Source organism: Struthio camelus, chromosome 7, assembly GCF_040807025.1.
Source record: "Struthio camelus isolate bStrCam1 chromosome 7, bStrCam1.hap1, whole genome shotgun sequence".
NCBI lineage: Eukaryota > Metazoa > Chordata > Aves > Struthioniformes > Struthionidae > Struthio > Struthio camelus.
Window position 1 is genome coordinate 20,005,495 of NC_090948.1, and position 21,561 is coordinate 20,027,055.

Sequence of the window (21,561 nt, forward strand, 5' to 3'; positions counted from 1 at the left end):
TCTTCCCAAAAACAGACACTAAATGCCTTAAAAGAAAAAAAAAAAAGACACCTTTCCATTTTATGCTGTGCTATCGCTCTAAACTTTCTTCAGTAAGCACATTCACAAGACAGGCAAGTATAAGATCAGTGTCTTTCTAACATCTCCCTTATCATTGTAAGATCATGGTCTTACAAGAGCACAACAGCATAGATTGTGCTTGACACACCTGAGCAATGTGTCTTATTCAAAATGTTAATTTACAGCGTCACAGTTCAGTATGTTAAGACAAATCACTAGCAGAACAGGTATGCTGAAGTGGCACTGACATGATGAAATTCCTGAGACTAATTTATCTATTTTGAAATATGCAGGCTCCTAAACTACTTGATCTGATTATCTACACCAAATTTTATTTCTCTTCCAATTTTTTTCAACTAAAATTTAGACTTTGAATGTCACTGTGTAAGTTTTTGTAAGGGACAATAAAATCCATGGATTTACTCTTAAGTATTGAACCTGTAAAGCAAGCACCTGTATATGAAATTTTGTCTAATATAATAAACTAGAAAAAAAGAGATCAGAAACATTCAGGCAAATCACTGCATTACAAACATTATCTTAGCTGTCGACAGTGCTGGTGATGCAAATCCCAGTTTGCTTCCCCCCATATTTTTTTTTTTAAATATCTAGCACAAAGCAGCTATTAGTGGGATGTACTAAAATGCTAGTGACAATTTTTTTTTTTAGTATTTTACTTGAAAGAACAGTTCTCAATAGTTACATAATTATACAGAAGTCAATAGATAAAAAAAGTCTGAAGATGGAGAAAATTCAGCACTTCAGATCACCTGAACACTGGCAAAGGATCCTCTTTTGCCAAATTATCTTTTATACCTGTATCCTTTTGCATTAAATAAATACACTGACTAACTGAAAAGCATTCCTTTTCCTCACTGTACACACAAAATCTCAAACATGGAAAAGAGCAACGAAGAGGATATACTCATATGTCTCTTAGAGCAACTGTGATTTTGCCCATCTGTTTGAAAAATGGAAGAATCGGGCTCCTTCCTAGTAATACTTCCCCCATACCCCTACCAGGATTACCACACCAGTAGAAATGCCAAGGATATTACAGCAGCATAATGCTTCTGTGTGGGTACTAACATTGGGACACACATACACACTTTCAATGGATTAGTGAATACTGCTCCAAGGACATATTTACTCTAAAGAAACACTCTGCCAAAATAGGTATGTTTACACTAGGCGCTTTTGCCTGCAATGCTGCAGACAGCTTACGCCACTAGTTTTTTTCCTACTAAGCTACACCATTTCCTCAAACAGTAGCATTAATGTCACAATTCTGGGGAGCATAGAGCGCTCCGTTAGGTAGCTTTAAAACTGTTCCCTATCCCCGGCCCCCAGAGTGACCTGAGCAAAGCCAGCAAAACACCGTAGCGTAGACCTGGCATCAGGGACACGGGCTCTACTAGTTACAGACGACTCAGCTCGTTTCACTGGGGACTTCTGAGAGCCAGTCAAGCACGCCCTGAGTAACATAACTATGTTGGAAGAAATCTAATGCAGATACAGTTTGGATTAAGGGCCTGTAGAGATCTGAAACACTAGAAGTGGAACAGAAGACACTGCTTCTAACCAATTCTAATTTCCTTTTTGCTAAATCAATGTTACAGGACAGCAGTATAAATAGTCTTTGCATAGACTCTTTGCTCTAAGTGCAGCGGAAAAGAAAGTTTTTAAACACAGTGCTTCTCATACGGAAGTGCTAGAAGAGCTGAAACTTACACTGCTTAAAATTATGCTCACATAAGCATCAAGGATAGCTGAAAAAAGAAATAAGAAGTTTTTGCCATAAAATTAATACTGAAAATTTTTACTCTTTCATGTAATACATGAAAAAAGACATCTGCATTTGTAAATCAATGTTTAATTTAAAATTAGTGTAGTCCGCAGAATTATTGCTCCAGGTCCTCACATTTGAAGTTACAAATTTAAAGGGTCTGATGTGTACTGTTTCACACGTGACTGAACACCCAGTACCTCAGTGAATAGGACAAAGTATTGGGGAGTACAAAGGAAGTTTGTAATGAATTTTCCAGCCTAGGACTAGCCATGCATATTTGCTCCAAAATGAAACATCTACTGGATGTCAGGTGTTGGTTTTCCAGCTCCCAAAGTACAAGCTTCCCATTTCTTGAGTAGAAATACACTTCACACTAGAAAGTCTTCTGACCATTTTGCAGTAACAGAGGTATCGATCCCATTACCATAGCCAGACTAACTTCAGACATTACTTGCTGTCTACTAACTGGCAGTCATACTGAATAGGTTCCCTCATTTGAGATCAACAAAACACAAATATCCAGATTAGGGGGAAAAAAAATGGAGAAAGTCCAAACAAAGAAAGCATACTTCTAGAAACATCAACGCAACTTACTGAAAATCCTTCACAGTTTTGGTTCGGATGGGAAGGGCTGGTTCAGGAGGGATCGGTGCTTTCAGTTCTTGCGGTAGTGTATCTATAGAGACGCGCTGCTTTTGTCTAACATCGAGGCAAATAGGTGGTAAATCTCTCACTTATCAAAAAAAATGTAAACGACAATAAATACAGTGCAATCATATACATAACATATTTAGCTAATAAATTATACGTGCATATGAACTAGGAAAAAAAAAGGGAGAAAACTTATAATGGCCGGTTATGGATGTTGCAAACCCTTACGCATTCCTAGTGTTTTTCTTAGAACACTCTTTCCAGACAGGAAAGACACTCGTACTGATTGAAGGAAAATAATACTCCATGAACAAGGAAAACTGTGTCCTGAGGTCATAGCTGGGTCTTTGTGAACAGCAGGGGAAGCTCCAAGCTGTTAGAGAATAGGGAGAAACTTCCACAGTGTTTCTTGCTACCTTCCTATGTGGCTGCAGATCCTGGCTGCTCCCTCCTGCCAATGGGAGAAGAAAACCGGCCAGTAACTCTCTGAACTAGGGCTTCCTGAAAGGAGGGAGCCTCTGTTATTTTATAAAGGAGCCTGTGGCTCAAGTTGCAAACGTAGGGTTTGTCTGTTACAAACCTCCCCCCTCCTACCACCTCTCCCCCACAAAAAACACAATTGAATTACCGGCATATTGCTGACAAAAAAAGCCAGTGACCTGCGTTCCAGCTGATCATTTTTAAGGAAAGCAACAAAATACTGTACTTACATAAGATGGACTGGTATTATATCTAGTGTTACAGCAGTTTTTGCATCATGCAAGAAAAACCCAAGTTCCTATGTAGCATCACATTCAAAACGAGCACTGCAAAATCTTCATTAAATCTATTTGCAGTTGTAGATGTTCAGCTTCTCTGAAAATTAAGCCAAGTGCCTTCTAAGGTCAGATGCATCATAAAGTGCCTATTCTGAACATCCCAAATAGGTTCAGGTGGATGTAACGTTATGAACTATGAGGAACTTGAGGTAAGTAAGTTGGAACATGATAGCAAAAGCTAGCATAATGCTCTTAATCTTACAACGGATGGCAAGAAATTAGAGTTACCAGTTTGATTCAGGCTGTAGAATTTACTGTTTGAAAAAACAAATTCAGCATGAATTCAGCATTTCCATCATGTTGGTTTGTATTTCATTCAAAAGTAATGATAGACAAACTGCAACACCAGCGGTCCCTACAGCTAATAAAAATCTCAAACACAACCAGACCAAAGCCCAACTACTTATAACGTACAAGGAGAACTCATCAATCAGCTTGTCTATGCGGTCATATATAATTACACCTAGAGCTGACTGGATCTTAAAGAATCTCTCCCGTTAATTACATGGGTATATAAGTGCTCTGTCTTTCAGAGAATTATTGCTGGCACAGTAGATCTTTCAACATTTCTTCTAAGTAAATTTGGCTACCTATTCTAAGTACAAATATAGTGCTTTAACAAAGTCTTTCTCCTATTCCTTACTTTGATCCAGGAACACGAAAAAATATTCTAATGTAGCATACACAAGCATCCATTTTACCGAGTCTCTCTTCAAATATCATTAAAATGCGGTTTTAACCTGATTTTTACCGTACATTTTAAAAAGCATTTCTATGAATTCTGATCCATGTTTGGGACCAAAGACACTACCTGAAAGCGTCCTCAAATGTCAAACATTAAACCAAACTCCTCTAAGAATTGTTTTCCCTATAATTCTAAGGATTTTTTTTTTTTTTAAATAAATCAAACATTAAAGTAGTATCACTACTCTGTTGCCTACTCCATTTATCACAGCAGGGAAACAGCTGTGATAAATGCTAACAGCTAATAAAATCCCCCAAACCCAAAGGTAGATTCTTTTCACTCATGCTAATGACAGCTGAATTGCATGCGACTTGCTCAGCCACCCTTCATCAGCAGGTAACAGATCAGAGCTGCCCTCAAGCTCTGTGTATAGCGTTGATTCTCGATATGGAATTCTGCCCATACCCACAGCTGAAATTTTTAAGCCATTTAAAGAGAAAAGTAGTAATCAAAAACAAAGCAGACATGGAGATACTAAACTAATTCAAGTCAAGGTACCACACAATCCCACTGTGCAACTGCTCTGCTCTTGCACACCCTTCTCTGAAAGCATAATGGATCAACTTAAAAGAAAATGACAGTTTTTTGTTTTTTTAATCTATGAAAAATAAGTCATTTTAATTTAACTCCTATTCTGTCTTCTTGAATTATTATTTGAATGAATTAAGCTTTGAATTATAACCAGCTGGATACACTGAAATGAAGAAAACATTTTCTACGCATCTGTAGGAGATCTACTGCTGACAGAAGCTGTTCTTCACTTCAGTAGATTGCGACTGCAGGTGCTAAGCTAGTAACTTGCACTATATCAGTGTTGGGATTTTCTTCCAAATACACACTGCTTAAATTAGATATACTAAAACTGAATTTTAATAACATGTTTAAAGCATATTGTCACCTTCAATGTTTTGCCATAATTCAAGTTTATTTGTAAATAGATTTATCTGCCTGACATTCAAAAATATTCATTAAGATCTGTTACTTGAGTTCTGTTCAAGAGAAACTTGAAACTTTATGTACTGAGTTGATAAGCAGCAATAACACAGTCTTACTAGACAAGAAAAGGCAATCACTTCTGGCTGTTTGCCCAGTTGCATCAAGTAAAATGACTTAGCAGTGCACAATTGCTTAGGGAATGACCAAGAACTTTGAGGAAGAATATCTCACTGATATGAAGAAGAGTTGAAATTCAGGATGAACAAATCTAGAGAAGCAGTATTTTCACAGTGACCGACACAGCTACTGGCAGATCAAATTTTCCAAAGTAGTTAAAGCAAGCAAAATTTACTTGTATTCATCATAATATAAAAGAACTAGAGCAACTGAATATACAGATTTCACTGTACTTTATGCTAGAACACTGTTGAATTTATATAACGAGTTTTATGATGCAATCTTGTTGGCAGCTATATAACAAACAAAATTCATTCTAGCTTTCATGACACACTACCAGCATTACCTTTTCTGTGCTATTACTTTTTCCAAAGAAATTAACATTCTTCTAAGTCAAGCCTACCACAGTATTACAGTATGTGTGCGTATATATATATTTATATACACACACACCCCTTTACACACACACAGTATGTGCATATAGACATTATTTTTACTTTGTTAACCAAACATCATTCCTGAATTCTAAAATATCCTAAATTCTAGTGAGAAGCAGATTTTCATATTGTAACATGAGAGTATATTAAACACCTACCCAGACAGAAGCTTAAAGGTTTACAATTGGACAGGAAATAATTAAGGCTTCTGGTATCAGGAAGAGAAAGTAGCTTGGAGTCTATGAAACTAATGCATATATGTTTCTGTTAGAAAGGCTAGCACAGTTAGCCAGATATGGACAAGCAGTCTTTTTTAACTTCTGATCTGAAAAGGCAAGACATTTTATTTCTCTCAGAGCTCCTTCAGATTCTGACAATACTGCAACTGTTTACATGCAGTTCATATATGCAGGCTTTTCTTTAAAATATACAGGTGAGAGGAATGGCTGCAGGAAGCTGGCTCTCCTGCTTCCTTAAATAGGCCTTACAGCGTTCAAAAGAATCAGCAGAGCTCTGCTTTGCAGCATGTTCTTTCTGCCTTACCCCACGTATCACCCTCAAATACACTGCTTCTACTTTACCCTCGGGAGGCTACCCAGCAGTGGGAGAATTCTTACTGGTCATCCCACATCCTCTTTTTTGCTTTGTGTGGTACAAAGTGACTTGAGTCAAGCATAAAATCCTGTCCAAATGGTGCAAGTTAAAACAAATTATGTCATTTACAAATAACTGCCTTCTGTGTTTCCATGATCAGGTGTTTTTGAAGCAGGAAGCACCTCCCTGCTCAGTAACAAAAGTTACTAAAAAAAAAAAAAAGTTTTGCATTGACTGTTACATTTGCAGCATAGCTAGCAAGGATGCAAAGATTATTTTCCTAGAAGATCCAATCCTGCAAGGTATTAGTCACCTTTTCCTGCACAAACCTGAAATTGACAATTTCTCTGTCCACAGATTTGTTTCAAACTCAATACTTTGATTCTTTACTTAATATGATCTCTTTCTTTCCAGCCTCAAATTCACTCAGAAGCGCTATAAAGACAAAGACTTAGAGAATCACAGAACATTGAGACCGAAATGGACCTGCCCAGGGGCAAGACTAGCTACTGCTGACACAGCTAGTACAAACCCGACAAATGTTTGTACAGCCTTTTCTTAGAAGTCGGCAGTTACTGAGGTTCCATATCCTGTCACAAAAATCTATTTCGACAATTTGGCTTCTTTGATGCTAAAATTTTTTCAGATATTTTTTCACAATATCATCTTATCAGACTTCATGATTCTAGCCTATCATCCTGAATACACAGATTCACTTTATACCTCTCAATCAATTATCTCTACCTCATCATATCACAATAACCTCCATTCTCATTTTTAAAGCTCTTCAGAATTCACTACTCTTTGCCTACGAGTTTATTTTGTGCCATCACTGGCCTTCATCTTCACTGAAAACTCTGCAACTCTGATCAACTGTCTCTCTCAAAAACATTATGCTTGCCTCATCCCTGCCATCCTCTTTCAAATTTAGTCAGAAAAATGTTCTTGACACAGTTCTGACACAATTTCTAGCGAAATCTGTCATCTGACTGCAGTTAAGACAAACAGCTTCTACAGATAGACTATTGAATCTGTAATTTCCTTTAAAACTACAGATGATTATTTCAACCTCCAGCTCTACTACCAGCTTCTTTTTCTTATCCATCTTGTCTTCTATGACATAACTTCTCCAGAGTCCCTTCTCCAGGGACTATGATCCCACTGACTGTACAATGCACAGCACAGAGCAACTTAATGAAACCTAGATTTTCTGGCACTAGCACAATACAAATATTGGCAGAACAGTGAGCACCTTCTTAAATTGGTAACTAAGTAACACAAGAGTTTTATTCTCTTACCACTTTTGATGTTAGGTATACCAAGCTGTGTAGGTGGACTTCTGCTTCCGGTGCCTTCTTTCTTTTGGTTGATAGTTGTGATGAAATTGCTGAAAGTGGAAAACTGATTTTTGGCTCCTCTCTCCAACCCCTGTAATTAAGATGACAGTATGCTATAAAGGGATAATACATTACTGCAAGAGTAATCTTACTCATGAGGTATTATACAGAATACTTAAATAACTTATCTTGAAATAGGAGTGGTAATATTTAAATAAGACTTAAACAATGTTTCAGCAAATTTGTTCCAAATTCAGTCATGAAAGATACCATCAAATTCCTTTCCATTTCTCTCATGTTCAAAAACTCATGTATTAATTTACAGTATGTAAAGACATCTCTAGATAACTGTGAGCAGGGCACAACATGCTTTGAATATTTTCAACGACATTCTAATTTTCCATCATTCGAATTCCATTACATTCCTTACCGCATCCATCTCAGTTTAAGATGCAAGTGTCTCAAACTCCTTTTTCAAAACGTCCCTGATGCACTGAAGTAGTTTAGACTAACTTCCTGAGATTTGAAATGTGTGTTTGAGACTATTACGAGCTCCTTGCTAATAAGCTCTAGATAATGTCTAACTGGATAAAAAGCTCTAATGATTCAAAAGTTTCTGCATCAGCTGCCAGAGAAGAAAGACCAGCCGACACTCACTTGCTAATACAATGTTAAAAAAAGTCTGCTTGGATATCCACACGTGCTGCCACCACGGAGTCCGCACAAACCCTTTCTAACACATGCTGAGTGCTAACGGGCTTTAACAGTGAACTACGGTGAAGTAACACAGCAGAAGGCCCATGAGATTGTGCCAGTCACTCGTGCTATCAAATATATTTATTTACTCCGGAGAATTTGCAAAACATAGGTGAGTTAAGGGGCCTGTTCAAGCTGATAGAAATTTTAATTTACATCTCAGCTCGAAACGATCAGATGACATTCAGCAAAGACAGATGCAGCTCTGCTCAAACAATATATACTGTCTTCTTGCGCATAGTAATTTTCATCCTCCCATTAACCTAATGATTAATTTGCTTGATATCCAACACTTGTGCTCTCAGTTAGGAAAAAAAATAAATATTTTCATAAGCCTGTAGACATTTCACAAATCAAAACTGTGCTTCCCAAAACAAGAACAGAAATTCTAAAATAATAAACACACTGTTCTATCAATTTTTTTTTTTTTTTAAATCATGCATTTCCCCTTCCTTTAAAAGGAATAAATGTTGACCAAGACATGTAGCCAGAGTTCTGTGGAAAATGCTTCACTTCCACCACAACATCCTGAAATATCACCAGAGGGGTAATACAGCCCATAAACCTACCATGCTCCAGTGTGCACACTGGTATGCTGCCAGGAATTTTAAATAACTATGGCACAAACAGTCATTTTCCCATGGCTTATAACTCAGCAAACAGCAAATCAGAATGGTCAGCAGGACTTCAGGCTTTAAAACTACCAAGTTTCAATTTCTATCTTAAAATTCCTTGTGTGCAACAAATATTCAAAAATAAAATAGAATTATTTCCCTTTATTATTATTATTTTCTATTCTATAACCTCTAAAACACAGTTTCTTCTGGCATCTGGCAAAAAATACCCCAGATCCCGAACAAACATAGCAAGACATGATCAGCCAAAGTAGGACCTCAAAACAAACCCAGATCTGCGGTTATCTGCTGTGCCACATAACACGTGTGCTAGACAGAAAACTTCCTTGAGCCTTCACACACAATTCAGAAGAGGACCTTTATGAAGCAGGCTATTATGACAGCCTTTTTGATTGGCACTACCTTTCCACAGCTTTCTAGGTTTCCACCAGTCTTGCCATTGCAATAGTATAGTTGTACAGTCATTTAAATAGGTTCTTAATGCCACTTCCCCGAGAAGTGATCAAAAAGAACAACACTTACGCACACCACTTAACTGCACCATCCTGCTCCAAGTGCAGTTCCAACACTTTTTAAAGAAACATATGGATACAAGCTTTACTGGAAAAAGCCCTGGAGGAAAACCAGGAAACTACATGCTTATTAACGAAGATCTCTGACGTCTCCTGGGAGAGTAATCTAGGACAAGCGTACAGCACCACGTCATACCTGAAAAACTTTGTAGGAGGTCAGTCAGCCTCTAGAGCCTGACTCACACACTGCCATCACACACACACACACACAAAAAAACGAACCCCCACATAAAGAAAGAGTATGCTTCAGGAAGTAAGTGGATCAAAGTGATCTTTAATTCTCTTTCTTAAGAGCCTATTAATAACTCATAACCCTGCTTGCTTCTTGAAGAAAGTTTTCAAGAACAATAAGCCCTCCATAAGGCTGGAGAAGTAGTAGCCTTATACTTCGTAAGTTTATGCTTGTCATTACTGAAATTAAACCAGATGGTGAAAAAAAGTCAGCTAGTTTGTGAAGAGACTATTTTCCGGGAAGAGGGAAAAGAAAGAGAGACCGTCCTCCTCTTCAGCTCTAACATCACTCACTCAAGACCCATCTGTACATGGCAAGCCAAGGCCAGGGAGGGGTAAAGGGCTCTCCCCGCTATGCATACAACATGGAGCCCACTCAAATTACGTGAAAGCAGCTGTTAATGCAACAGCCTACCTGTGAAGTAAAATTTTCCTTCTCATTTAAGTCTTGAAAGGTGTAACATAGGATTACGTCTGCTTTATGTTCCTACCTGTTCCTGCTTACTAGATGGCAAGCTTTTTGAACTTCCAATGGATTTCTTTTCAGAATCTGAATACTGACATCCATTATCCCTAACACGTTGGTTATTATCACCACTTGACCAATAGGAAAAGCCTGAACTCCCCGCAGATCACGTTAATTTGTTCACAGAATAATTTAATATCCAATACTTCCCTGAGAAACGAAAGTAACAAAACGTAAACCTACTCCCGCGGTTCCACATGGTCCTCAGCTAGGAAGAGTCACAAGGCAAATGGCAATACCAATAGTCATATAAGCCCTTTATTCCTACTTGCTGCCAGCTTAGACTTGAGATATGACATCTTTAACATACACGCTCTTATGAGAGTGACACTACTGTCACCTATTGACTTGCTCAAATTCTGACCTTCTCCACAGCTATCACGGAGGCTGTAAACTGTTTTTAAAGGATGTGTTGCACCTTTGCATGGCCTTCTAGGAATGCCATACCATGCCACACCGCATAATGTATGGTGGGTCATTAGTACATTGAAGAAAATACCAATTTCACAAAAAAAAAAAACGGGAAATATTCTGAGATAAGGTTATCTGAGGCTCACTGTTCGTATAGAGACTACAAGGTAAGTCACCCTACGGTGGCTATGAATAGACAAAATAGGCAGAGACAATGAGAAAATTAAGGTCATTGGGAGTACTTTAGTATTTGCATCAGGCATTTGTTTTTAAGGGAAGGGAATTTTAATGAGAAAACTATGAATATGCAAAGAAGTTTTTTAAAAAGACAGTAATTTCTCCCATTAGTCATCGAATCAAACTACAAATTTTTCTCCAGTTTAATGAGGATGTAGCAGAGAATACACTTTACCTTAAAAGTGTTTTAGAGCATCTGATTAAGTAACACTCATTTCTGATGTTCAATCAGAGCTTTTTAACACAAGAACGTGTATTAAAAACATCCTATGATTTTAAAATATGAATCTAGCAATATATTTTATAAATACCCGGAATTAGATGCTTCTGTTGGTCAGAACTAGGTCTCAGCAGACCAATAGCCCAACAGGTTCTTTAGAACAGCTTATAAAGACCTTGCAAAAGGCTATCTGCATTCCCTACTTGGTATATTTGGATCAAAATTACTTCCCGTTACACACAAAGGAATCCAGCACTATGGAAATATCTATTACATCTTTCCACAAAACTGTCTCTGCATCACACACTATTAAAACCTGTATGCATCTCTTTGTAAGTTTAAGGTCCCACGTGCTTTTGACAAGCAATCACATCCAGCCAGATCTGAGCTCCTTTCTAGCATTTCAGCTTGGACAACTTTGCTCTCTAGATTCTTTAGGACAGTAGGAAATCCACATTGCTCCCCGATTACACACGTTTGCTGTTAGCCTGACATATTTTTGACCAGCACTCCTATCTATATTTGCCTATCAAAGCCTAAAGTGGAGATTTTCAAAGGCGCAAATGATTCTTGGGTACTTGCCCATTACAGACTCCTGAAACTCCCCCTCCAGCACTTTACTTGAATCCCAAGAACAAATACATTGGGTATTTCTTCCAAATGCAGGAGGTTTACGAAGCTGACAGCCTTTCAGAACACTGGAGCGGCGCAGGCAAAACACAAAGCAGCAGAATTGCGCAAAGGAGTTTGCAGTTTGCCCACAATTACTTGGTTTAACATTACAGTTATTTCAGGACAGTCAAACATTAGACATTCAATTTCTTAAAGTCAAGTTGTATAAAGTGATAATTTCTAATAAGCTTGATATTAATCAGAACTACTGAACTAAAGGCTCGTTAACTATATTACTATAGGATCGGTAAAATTTGTGCTAGTTAGGCTAAAGTAAGCTACGGTAAGCTTGAAGGTTGAGCTATTTAAAAAAAAAAACAACTTACGCCAGGAAAATTTTATGTTTCATAATATTGTGTAGTCAGCAGAAAGTAAATTTTAGCTCTAGTTGAGACTTAAAAAAAAAAAAAAACACCTCAAATAAGGTTTATGAAATGGAGCTTTTCTGGCAAATTTCTTCTGTACAGTTTTCATCTGAGCTAATTCATACATCAGTTATCGAAATATTTTGCCATCTTTCCTTTAACGCAATGCAAAAACGGAAAAGACCTTTCAAGAGAAAGAACTTAAAAAACTAAGAACTATTTTCCAGCTGGCTCTTTTGTCATAAGTATATTATAAACTAAATCCCCCCCACCCCCAAAAGCTTAACCAACGCTCACAGCACTGCAAATCCTCAGTCATGACTAACCCAAAAGGACAGACCGTTGTAAAATGTTAAAGAACTATAAGTAGATTGAGAATTTATAGCTTCATTATGTCACTGCTTGCAGACGCACTTGTTCTTTTTAAGAAACTTGAATGAAAGCCACGCAGAGGAAAAGAACGTTAAATGAAAAGGATAACGATGCTCCCCCCCCCCCTTTTTTTTTCTTTTTTAACCACGAATAGCGCAGCAAATAGAGCACGTCAGAGCGAAGACTTTAAGCAAGTCTCCGCGGGCAGCGGCGCTGCCCCTCCGCGGCCTCCCGCGGCCAGGTGGCCCCGGCCCCCACCTACCCCGGCCGCCGCGCTGGATGCCGACTGGAGGGGCGGCAGCTTCTCTCTCTCCTTCTCCTTCTCCCCTTCCTCCTCCTCCTCTTCCTCGCCCTCGCCGTCCTCCTCGGCCGCCGGCGGATCCGCGCCGCCCCGGCTCAGCTCGGCGCCCGGCGGCAGCGCCGGGCTCGGCGGGTCGGCGGCAGCCGTGGCCGCGGCCGGGCTCTGCCGCGACATGGCCCCGCTCCGCGCCGCTCCCCTCGCCGCCGCCCCGCAGCCCTCCAGCTGCCGGCTCCGCCGCCCTCCAGCCCCCTGCGAGGAGCCCCGCGGCCGCCGCGCCGCTCCGCTCCGCTCCGCGCGGGCCCGCCGCGGCACTGCAGCAGCGGGGCCGCTCCCGGGCGCTCAGACACCCCCGCGCGGCGGGGCGGAGCGCGGCCCGGCCGCCCCCGCCGTGCCCGGCGAGGAGGGGGAGCACGCGCGGCCGCGGCGGCGCGACGCCGCCGGGGCCCGGGCCGGAGCTGCCGGCCTGCCCGCGGCGCCCCCTCGGCCGCCGCGCCCCCTACAGCCTGGGGGCAGCCGGAGGCGCCGCCGCCGCCGCCATGTTGTTTATAGGCGGCTCATGGAAACGCGCTTGGCGACCGGGGGCGCCGCGCGGGGGCAGCGGAGGACACGGCTACGGAAACTCCGTAGCGCCGGGCGTAGGGGCGCGGGGCTGCCCCGGCGCTCTGCGCAGCCGCGGGGGCCTCGCCGGGGCGGCGGGGAATCTCCGCCTCGCCGGCGGGAGGGAGCCGCCGCGCAGCCCCGGCGCGGAGAGGGCCCCCGGCGCCCCTGCGGAGCGGAGCGGGGCCGGACGGGGTGGGGCGGGCGCCTCCCGCGGGCTCCCGGCCCACGGGGCAGCCCCCCGCCCGCAGCGCAGGGCGAGCCCCGGGCGCCGCGCCGCGCCCCGCCGGCAGGGGGCGCCCAAGGGCGGCGGCGCGGAGGGGCGAGAGCCGCCTAAAGCGCAGCGGGGGTGGGGGGCAGCGGGGTGAGGCTGCTGTGCCCCCGTCCCTCGCGTCGCCTTGTCCTGTGAGGCGATCCGCTCCCAGCTTCAAATCACGCTCTTTAAACTGCCTGGTGATTAAAATAGAGAAATCACGTGTAGAGCCTCAAGTTGCATCAGCGTTTCTTGGGGGGAAACCAGTGGGGAACGAGGACGGCCTGTTGGTGGCCGGCGCGTCCAGCAAAGCTCAGGAGGTCTGAAACACTGGGGACTTCTCAGAGCCACGGCTCAGGCAAAGCCGCCCTGTGAACGAGGTTAACTCCTCTTCAGAAGACGCGCCGTGCACCGTCTGTGTGTGCGGGCAGAGGCATGGGGAATCCTAAGTGAGGGGGCATCGTGTTTGGTATACCCTGAGCAACATAAAATTTAGGTCCTTGAAAGCATTAGCTGTAGCTGAAATTATAGTTGCTGTCGGCCCACTCTCATTTTATGTCTAGAGAAGAGTCCTCCCCCCAAGCTTCAGGATCAAAGGAGTGCAAACAGAGTTTTATGCCGCCTGTAAGAAATCTTTTCAATATTGTACAGCTTTTCAGATGGAGACAAACCATGTCATAGTTTTTCTCAGTATTGCCATTACTCAAGTAGCTCCTGCGGGTTGGAGCCATGGGGGTAAAGATCTCTACAAGCTCCATAAAAGCAAAGGCACAATAGGTACTGCGGCGGTAAGCTAGCACACTGAAAAATGCTTTGCCTTTTTGAAGGAACTGGCAGACCTGAAGTGTATTAGGTTTCATTAAGAAATCCCTTTGTCTCCTTCCCAAGTTAAATTTGAGAGCTGATTTTCCAAAAAGCTCAGTTGTTCTCACTGTGTTTGCTTCCCAGTTGCTCTCAGCAGTTTGCATGAATAAGCGGTCCATCGCAGTTAAACAAAGCCCCCCCAAACATTCACACATCTTTTTCCTCTCCTCGCCAAGTTATAACATAATGATAGTAATTGCAATGACTTGGGTACAAACAGCTATACACCCAGTGGCAGCCCTCAACTGGAAGTAATTGGCACAGCTGTTTTGTGGGAGCTATGCCAACTTAAAACACTGAAGGATTTACTCCCTTGAGCCTGCACAGAGAGACAGGAAGCAAAGGGAAATAGAAATGCAGGAAGGGAAGTATACAAATGAATTCGTAACAGCTTTTTTTTCAGTTCCATTGAGCTATAAAGCTTGGTTTTTGATAGCGTCAAAAACATTGCAATAGCTTTCTATCAAGATTATTGCACAAAAGCTAATGTGACACTAAAGACACACATTTGCCCTGGTTCCTGGATGAGTTTGGCAGCCTGCGCTGAACCCCACGCCGACATGCCACACCGCTGGCTCAGGCAAGCGTACATCGACTGCAGGAACACGCATGGCTACAGCAGGGACGCAGGCAGTACGTGACCCTGAAATATTTTCTTGTATTTAATGGGAGGACAATCCTACCTTAGCAAAGTGTTGGACCTTTCAAACAAAAAGAGAGCTGCTTGACAACAGGTTTTAAAATTGTTCACAAACATATTTCTTCTATCCAAAGAGTCTGAGTTATCAGGAAGGGGAAAAAGGCAACTGCACGTCCCTATGCAATGACGTGGCCAGGCCACCACTAGGAAATGACAGATGGAAGCAAACCAAATGCTAACATTTGTTCACAAATGATTAGTAAATGCTTGCAAGTAACAGATACATTTACAGAGATTACCATTTGGGAGTGATGCACAAATGAAAAAATCTAATGGGCTAAATTCCCTGGCTAATATTCATGACAAATAATTGACTGTACCTGATCACATGCTTCTTTATAGTCAGAAGACTTCATTTATGGCAAAATGCAGCCATGGCCAAATTCAGCCCTGGTCTCATGCAGTGATGTTAGGGATGGTATTGGCCCATTGCAGTTTTTTTCCTTATCCTTCAAATGCTTTACTGCTGTTTGCAGGAATGTTGCGGAAGGTTCCAGAAACTGAAGTGGCCTCTGCCCTTTAGAAAAGCTAGGCTGAATTTTCGGTTTGATCGGTGATAGACTCTCATCACATAGCTGTACTGTCTCTGAACAATACGTTTTCTTCCTTTTCATACTATTTGAAGATCTCACACACTTCCTAGTACAAAAATATTTGGATGATTTAACAGATGTGTGCTGTATGAGATGGACCCTGAGTGGGCACAAGGGGAAGCACAGGATGGCTGAAGCATAGAAAGGGGAAGCAAAAAGCTGGAGCCAACCCATTTCCTCTCTATGGGAGTAGGAGAGAGAGAAACGATTGGGAATTTTCCAGCACAACAGGTTTTCAGCAAAACATTTCACTTTCAACAGAAAGACCTGATTCATTAAAATGGAAATGTTTTACAGAAAAGCATCTTTTTCAGTAACCTGCTAGCAGTACTTGGGCAAGATGCCACTGAAATCCACCTGCTGCCCTGCTGACTGAGTTGGAGGGCTCACCACACTTGCCATGTGAATCATACCAAAATCAGAGACTGCACGACTTCTGGACTCCCCGCTCAGCTAACTCCTGAGCTGCTCTCAGGATGCTCAGGATGTCCCGGACCATCCGGCTGCACAGTCAGGGAGGCAGCAGATTAGGGAAAATGAAGCACAAGTCATAACTGTTCCAAGACGGCATCACCTCTGAGCTCAGAAGGGATGACCCCAGTCTATTTCCCTAGAAGCTGAACTGAAGTATAAGTTTTTGGAATTTTGTCCTAAAAAGCCTGAATGATTATAAATTCCACCTCTGCTGACGAGCTAGTCCAATAATATTTATTCTTCGTGCTAAACAGGAATTTATGTCACAGCTGAGCCTGTCTTTCTCTAGCTTTCAGTCCCTGCATTGTATGCCTTTGTCTACAAGATAGGAAAGCTCCCTCTGCCATCCCTCTTTTCCATGAGCCCATGTGCAAGGTGAATTTGAACGCTCCTGAGCTAAGTCTGCATTATTTACCCTATAGCTAACATTAGAAGAACTGATCAATAGATCTCGCTTACCCTTTGGCCGTCCGCCAGTGTTTTGGAAAGCCTCATTTTGTAAAGATTTTGTTAACATCTACAAAAATGGTTCAAAGAGCTTTTCAGCTAATTCGTGTGAGACTCTTACATGCAAGTTACCCAGCTGTTGTTTTGTCCTGGCAGATACTCACTTATATCCTTCTATTTGATAAATAGTAAACTTTCGATTAAAGGTACATCATCGTATGAGATGCATCCTGCTTGTTCATTCCTAATAAAGAGAAGAAAGAGGAAATAAGCAGTTCTGTCTTTTCTGCATAATTAGTTTTACCATTCAGGTTCCTTGTCCAGACGTTGCTGTCTGGTGCAACACAATATTTGTACCAGCTAACTGTAACAAGCTCCTGGTCACTGGTGCCTAGGCAACAGCTGATTTTTTGGGTCAGTGATTAACTCTTTTTTTGTCTACTCTGAGAAGCTGAATATTGCACTACCCTTTGACAGGGAACAGAAGCTTTGGGTTGAAAGAAATCACTGGCCTCTGTTTTTAGAAATACTAAGGATATTTCAGTGGTGTCCACAAAATGAGGTTACCTGTGATAATGTGCTGGATGCAAATAGCTCTTGCTCTTAAGGCAAGAGAAAAATTCACCAAGTGAAGAGAGTGAACTTAGCAACTATGCAACTTTTACCTAAGGTTTCCTCAACAATTTCTTCTCTCCAGAAAGTTGGTGTTGATTAGGAGTTGTTTTTGTCCTGAATATGTTTTAATCTCCATATTCCCAGCTGGTCTTCAGTTTTCAAACTCTTATGAGAGGGAACAGCAATGTTTTCCTCCCCAAGTTGTGGGGGGGAGGGGAGACATGTTGGCAGGATCTCCTAGTTGGAGATACCCTCTATCTTTGTCAAATCTGGCCTGGAAATTATTTTGAAATGAGATGGATGCAGATATTAGACACAGGATTTTAGCCCAATTTCTATTCAAACAGAAATGAAAAGCAAGTATGCCATGCTAAAGTAGGTTCCATTCAGGAGCACTTCAAGACAATCTGAGGCCGTATATAATTTTTAATTCGGAAAGTTGCTTGTTTTACTTTGTAGGCCCTCATATGACCTATAAAACTGTGGAAACGCTTCTTGGCATTAAGATTACTGCATGACATGGCTTTGCAAATCTTTTCTTAAGTATGGGTTAGTAAACTAGCCCAATTTGCTTTGAAAAGAAAACACTCTTGAACTGAAGTGACAGCAAGAGAGGAAAATTTAAATATTTTTTTAACATGCTCATCCTCTTTGCTTAAGAGCACATAGCTGAAACAAACAGTGCCGGGGAAAAGCAAACAAATCACGCCAGCCGCTGCGGGCCGGGTTAGGCGGCGAGCGGCGCGGCGGCGGCGCCGGGGCTCTGGCTCCCTCCAGCGGCCGCAGCTGGAGCCGCCCCCCCGCCAGCCGCATCGCAAGCTGCTCTAGTCTCATTCCCTACGTTTCTGAAATTGTTTATTAGCTCACAAGCATGCTGGAAGCCGTAGGAATTCTTCAGTTTCGGTCCCTTAAAGTAATAGATGTGGGATATATGGAGTAATTTGCAGGAGCATCGGAGACTGACAGAACAAGTGGCATGGGTAAAGTTAAACTTGTGTTAGTTTGGGCAGAAGCAAGAGCTTGATGCTTGCAGACTGCTGGGTGTTTCACATCTTTAACACAGTATGTGGTACTCGCCTTCGTAATGTCTCAATGTGACAGGTACGGTGCTTTGTCCTCCCATTACGGTGGTTAGCTGGCTCTCACAGTGTTTGCTGTTTCTTGAATAGATGGTGGCTAACTTGCTTGAATAGGAGACACAGAGGTCTTGAATCTCCCAAGGAGGAAAGGGCTTCCAAACCCAGCACTTCCACTTTCACAAGATTTTCTCCAAATTTCCGCTTGGACACTGCTATAGACCAGCTGGCTGCCTGTCAGCAGCTTGCCTGGAAAAGCTATGAGAAGGAGTAGAGGTAAGAAACAACACTGTGCTGTGGTAGCCACAGACCAGAACCTCAGAAGGGAAAGAAAAAAACCCCCAAACTACCCCAAACAGAGGGGTGTAGTAGTGCTGCAGTGCCAACAGAAGACCATTACACGTATTGAAATGTTCAACACTGTTCTCTCTAAGGAGCACATTTGAGGTTTCAGAGCAGCTTTTCAGGAAACCAGCCGTGCCATACAGTGTCCTTCAGGATACATCACCCAGCAGAGTGGACGCTGCTGCCAGCAGCATCCCTGCTGGCAGGGCTCTGTGTGTGCCGGCACCAGGCAGGGGGACACACCGCTCCCATAATCCTGCCTCTGGGTCGGAGAAGGGCTGAGGACACCCCTGTGTTGCACAGTGTGGGTGCCATCTGAACACCCTCTGTGGCTGTACTGTCTTTGCCAACAGCGTGCTCCAGTGTGGGTTTTAAAATTACACGTGAATGGCAAGTAGGTGCATTTTATAGATATTGGCTAATTTTGGCAATTCACCCATATTCACCCAGAACTTGTTCCTTCCTAAACCACTGAGTTTCTGCTAAAGCCTCTTTTTCAAACATGAAGCACAAAGAAGTCCCCTCAGCACGTGTGGAGCAAAAGGAAGGATGCAAACACAACTAAATCTAATAGCAACTGAATACACCTAACATGAACAAATAATCTTGTTTTGCTTCCATATTTTTAATTTGTTGTCTTAAAAAGACTGTTCACCCAGTGGTAAATCACATTTCCTACCTTTTACCTGCACAGAACTCCTGTATAAGAAAACAAATATGTTTAATGGTAGAAACTTTCAAAAAGTGAAATGTTGGTCTAGATAATGAGATTGATATATCTGACTTTCTCCTCACTTCTAAAAAAATCTCCCCTTTGTACTTTTCCTGTGCTTACTTACATTAAAAAATACACCTTCCAACATTTTCAGCGATATCTTCACTTTTACATAATGTCTAGTAGAGTCACACTCACTGGAGTCCCTCAGACGCACAATAAAACAATAGAGAAGTTGTGAAAGGCTTTTCATATATAAATCAAGATATTGAAACTAGCAGCTGTACCAGGTCCCTGTATAAATTATTACTAGTCTTTACACTGAAAATTCCCTCTTCTGAAAATAAATTTGAAAGCTTTTTTCTTGGGACTGGCTTCAGCTCACGGCTCTGTTGGCCAGTGCTGGTAGCGTGAGCAGAGTGTCGCTTTCTTTTTCGGTCTGAGTGATGAAAGGGGCTCTTCCTCCCGCAACGCTCCACCTGACTTCCCTGGGGAAAGCAAAGTGGCAGAGGAGGTTCCAGCAGAGCTTCCCTTGAACCATCTGTGCGGGGCGAGCGGTGGCCTCGACAGCGGGCCGAGGGACTGGCGGCGAGGAAGGGAGCTGGGCTGGCAGCAGACGAGCAGAGGGCACTGGCCAGGCCAGGAGCAGCTCCTTGCCACCTCCTTCTCCCTGACGGGCTACAACAGTCTCTGTTTATGGCACAGTCTCCCACATTTCCAGCTGCTATTGAAGAGTTTACTGTTATTAAGCGAAGAGGTGTCTGATTTACTCGAGGCCGCCGCGTGAGGACGGCAATCAGTGTACTTCCGACGCCTTCCCGAGAGGGCGGTGCCAAGTTATACTGTCGTTTGTAGTCAGCCAAGTGAAGCAGTTCTATCTATAATAACCTTTCAGGTGACCCAATCGTGTATTTGGTAAAGCTCTTCTAAAGGAGGAGATTACTTTCTGTCTTTCCAATGTATGAAGTAGGGTACCATATCAGTACTGCAGCTTAACGACTGTCTATTTTGAATGTCAGTTAAGCTCAGGTAGTGTTTATAAACTCCCGATTTTTAGCAGTTTTTATCCAGGGCTTTTTAAATTTGCATCAAGCTGAAACTTGGCATGTAAGCTGTCAGCACAGATGCTAATTTTATTCCAAAAATAGAGTATGTTAAAGCTTTCAAAGGTGTCGAATGGTTTATTTATGCAGTGGTTGCAGATGTTTTAGTGCTTGACTTTTTAGCTATACAAAGGCTTGCTGTATCACCTCTTTCCTTCCTTCATTCACCGACATGTACAGTCCTAAATAACGAGGAATAAGAATACAAGTTACAGTACTATAGTAATAATCCAAGGACAGTGTCCTCTGGGAATAAATTTAAGCAACAATAATTTTTGCTGAAATAGAACTATCCTTATGGAGAAACCATAAAAAAAAAAAAAAAGAGAGGAGACCTACAGTGAGCACAGCATTACCCAGAGTAACGACATATTACTAGACAGCATGGTGTAAGAGAAGACAAAATCCTCAGGCCCATACTAGCTTCTACCACCATAGAGGGCCTCTAATGCTCTAATTCATATAAGGGAGAACCTCCTCCCTGTGCAGTTACTGCAGAGGATGGCCCTAAATCCACCCTGATATTTCCTGAATATGTAAATTAAAGTCTAAGGCATCACAATTAAAAAAAAATATATATACACTTATATATATAAATATGTACAGATCACTAACATTCAGAGATCTGCAACATGATTTGAACAGTAAAAGCTACACCTCACATACATAATAACCCAGATCAAATTATATTCACAGATGGTCCCATTTGCTCCACTTTGCACAAAGAAATGGCTTCTGCCGTATCCCGAAGTCAACAACTCTGAGTTCTGGTAGTCAAACAAACAAAATCAGCAGAATACAAAACACAGAACCTTTCATGCAAAATGTCCTGCCAACAGCTGCAGATAGGTCACGTCAATGAAAATGTGTCCTACATTCTGTTCTCTTTCTTTTGTAAGTAGCCTGGAGGACAGCAGGGGAGAGATGGCAATGCCAG

The 21,561-nt window shown here is 42.2% G+C and overlaps 1 protein-coding gene across 5 annotated transcripts in view; it reads right to left on the reverse strand.

The window, feature by feature from the left end:
* The window catches only part of HECTD2 (HECT domain E3 ubiquitin protein ligase 2), a 66,652-nt gene that overhangs the window by 27,221 nt on the left and 17,870 nt on the right, over window positions 1–21,561 (reverse strand). For 4 of the 5 annotated variants that reach the window (XR_011142187.1, XM_068950074.1, XM_068950073.1 and 1 more), the window contains exons 1-3: window positions 12,804–13,016; window positions 7,506–7,635; window positions 2,444–2,582 (exon numbers count right to left, since the gene is read on the reverse strand). Coding sequence is in view for 4 of the 5 variants with exons in the window: in XM_068950074.1 (XP_068806175.1) it covers window positions 2,444–2,582; window positions 7,506–7,635; window positions 12,804–13,016 (482 nt within the window). In the remaining variant the exon portion in view is untranslated. Of the gene's footprint in view, window positions 1–2,443; window positions 2,583–7,505; window positions 7,636–12,803; window positions 13,017–21,561 lie in introns of those variants that run through there. The other variant, XM_068950075.1, reaches the window with a different exon arrangement.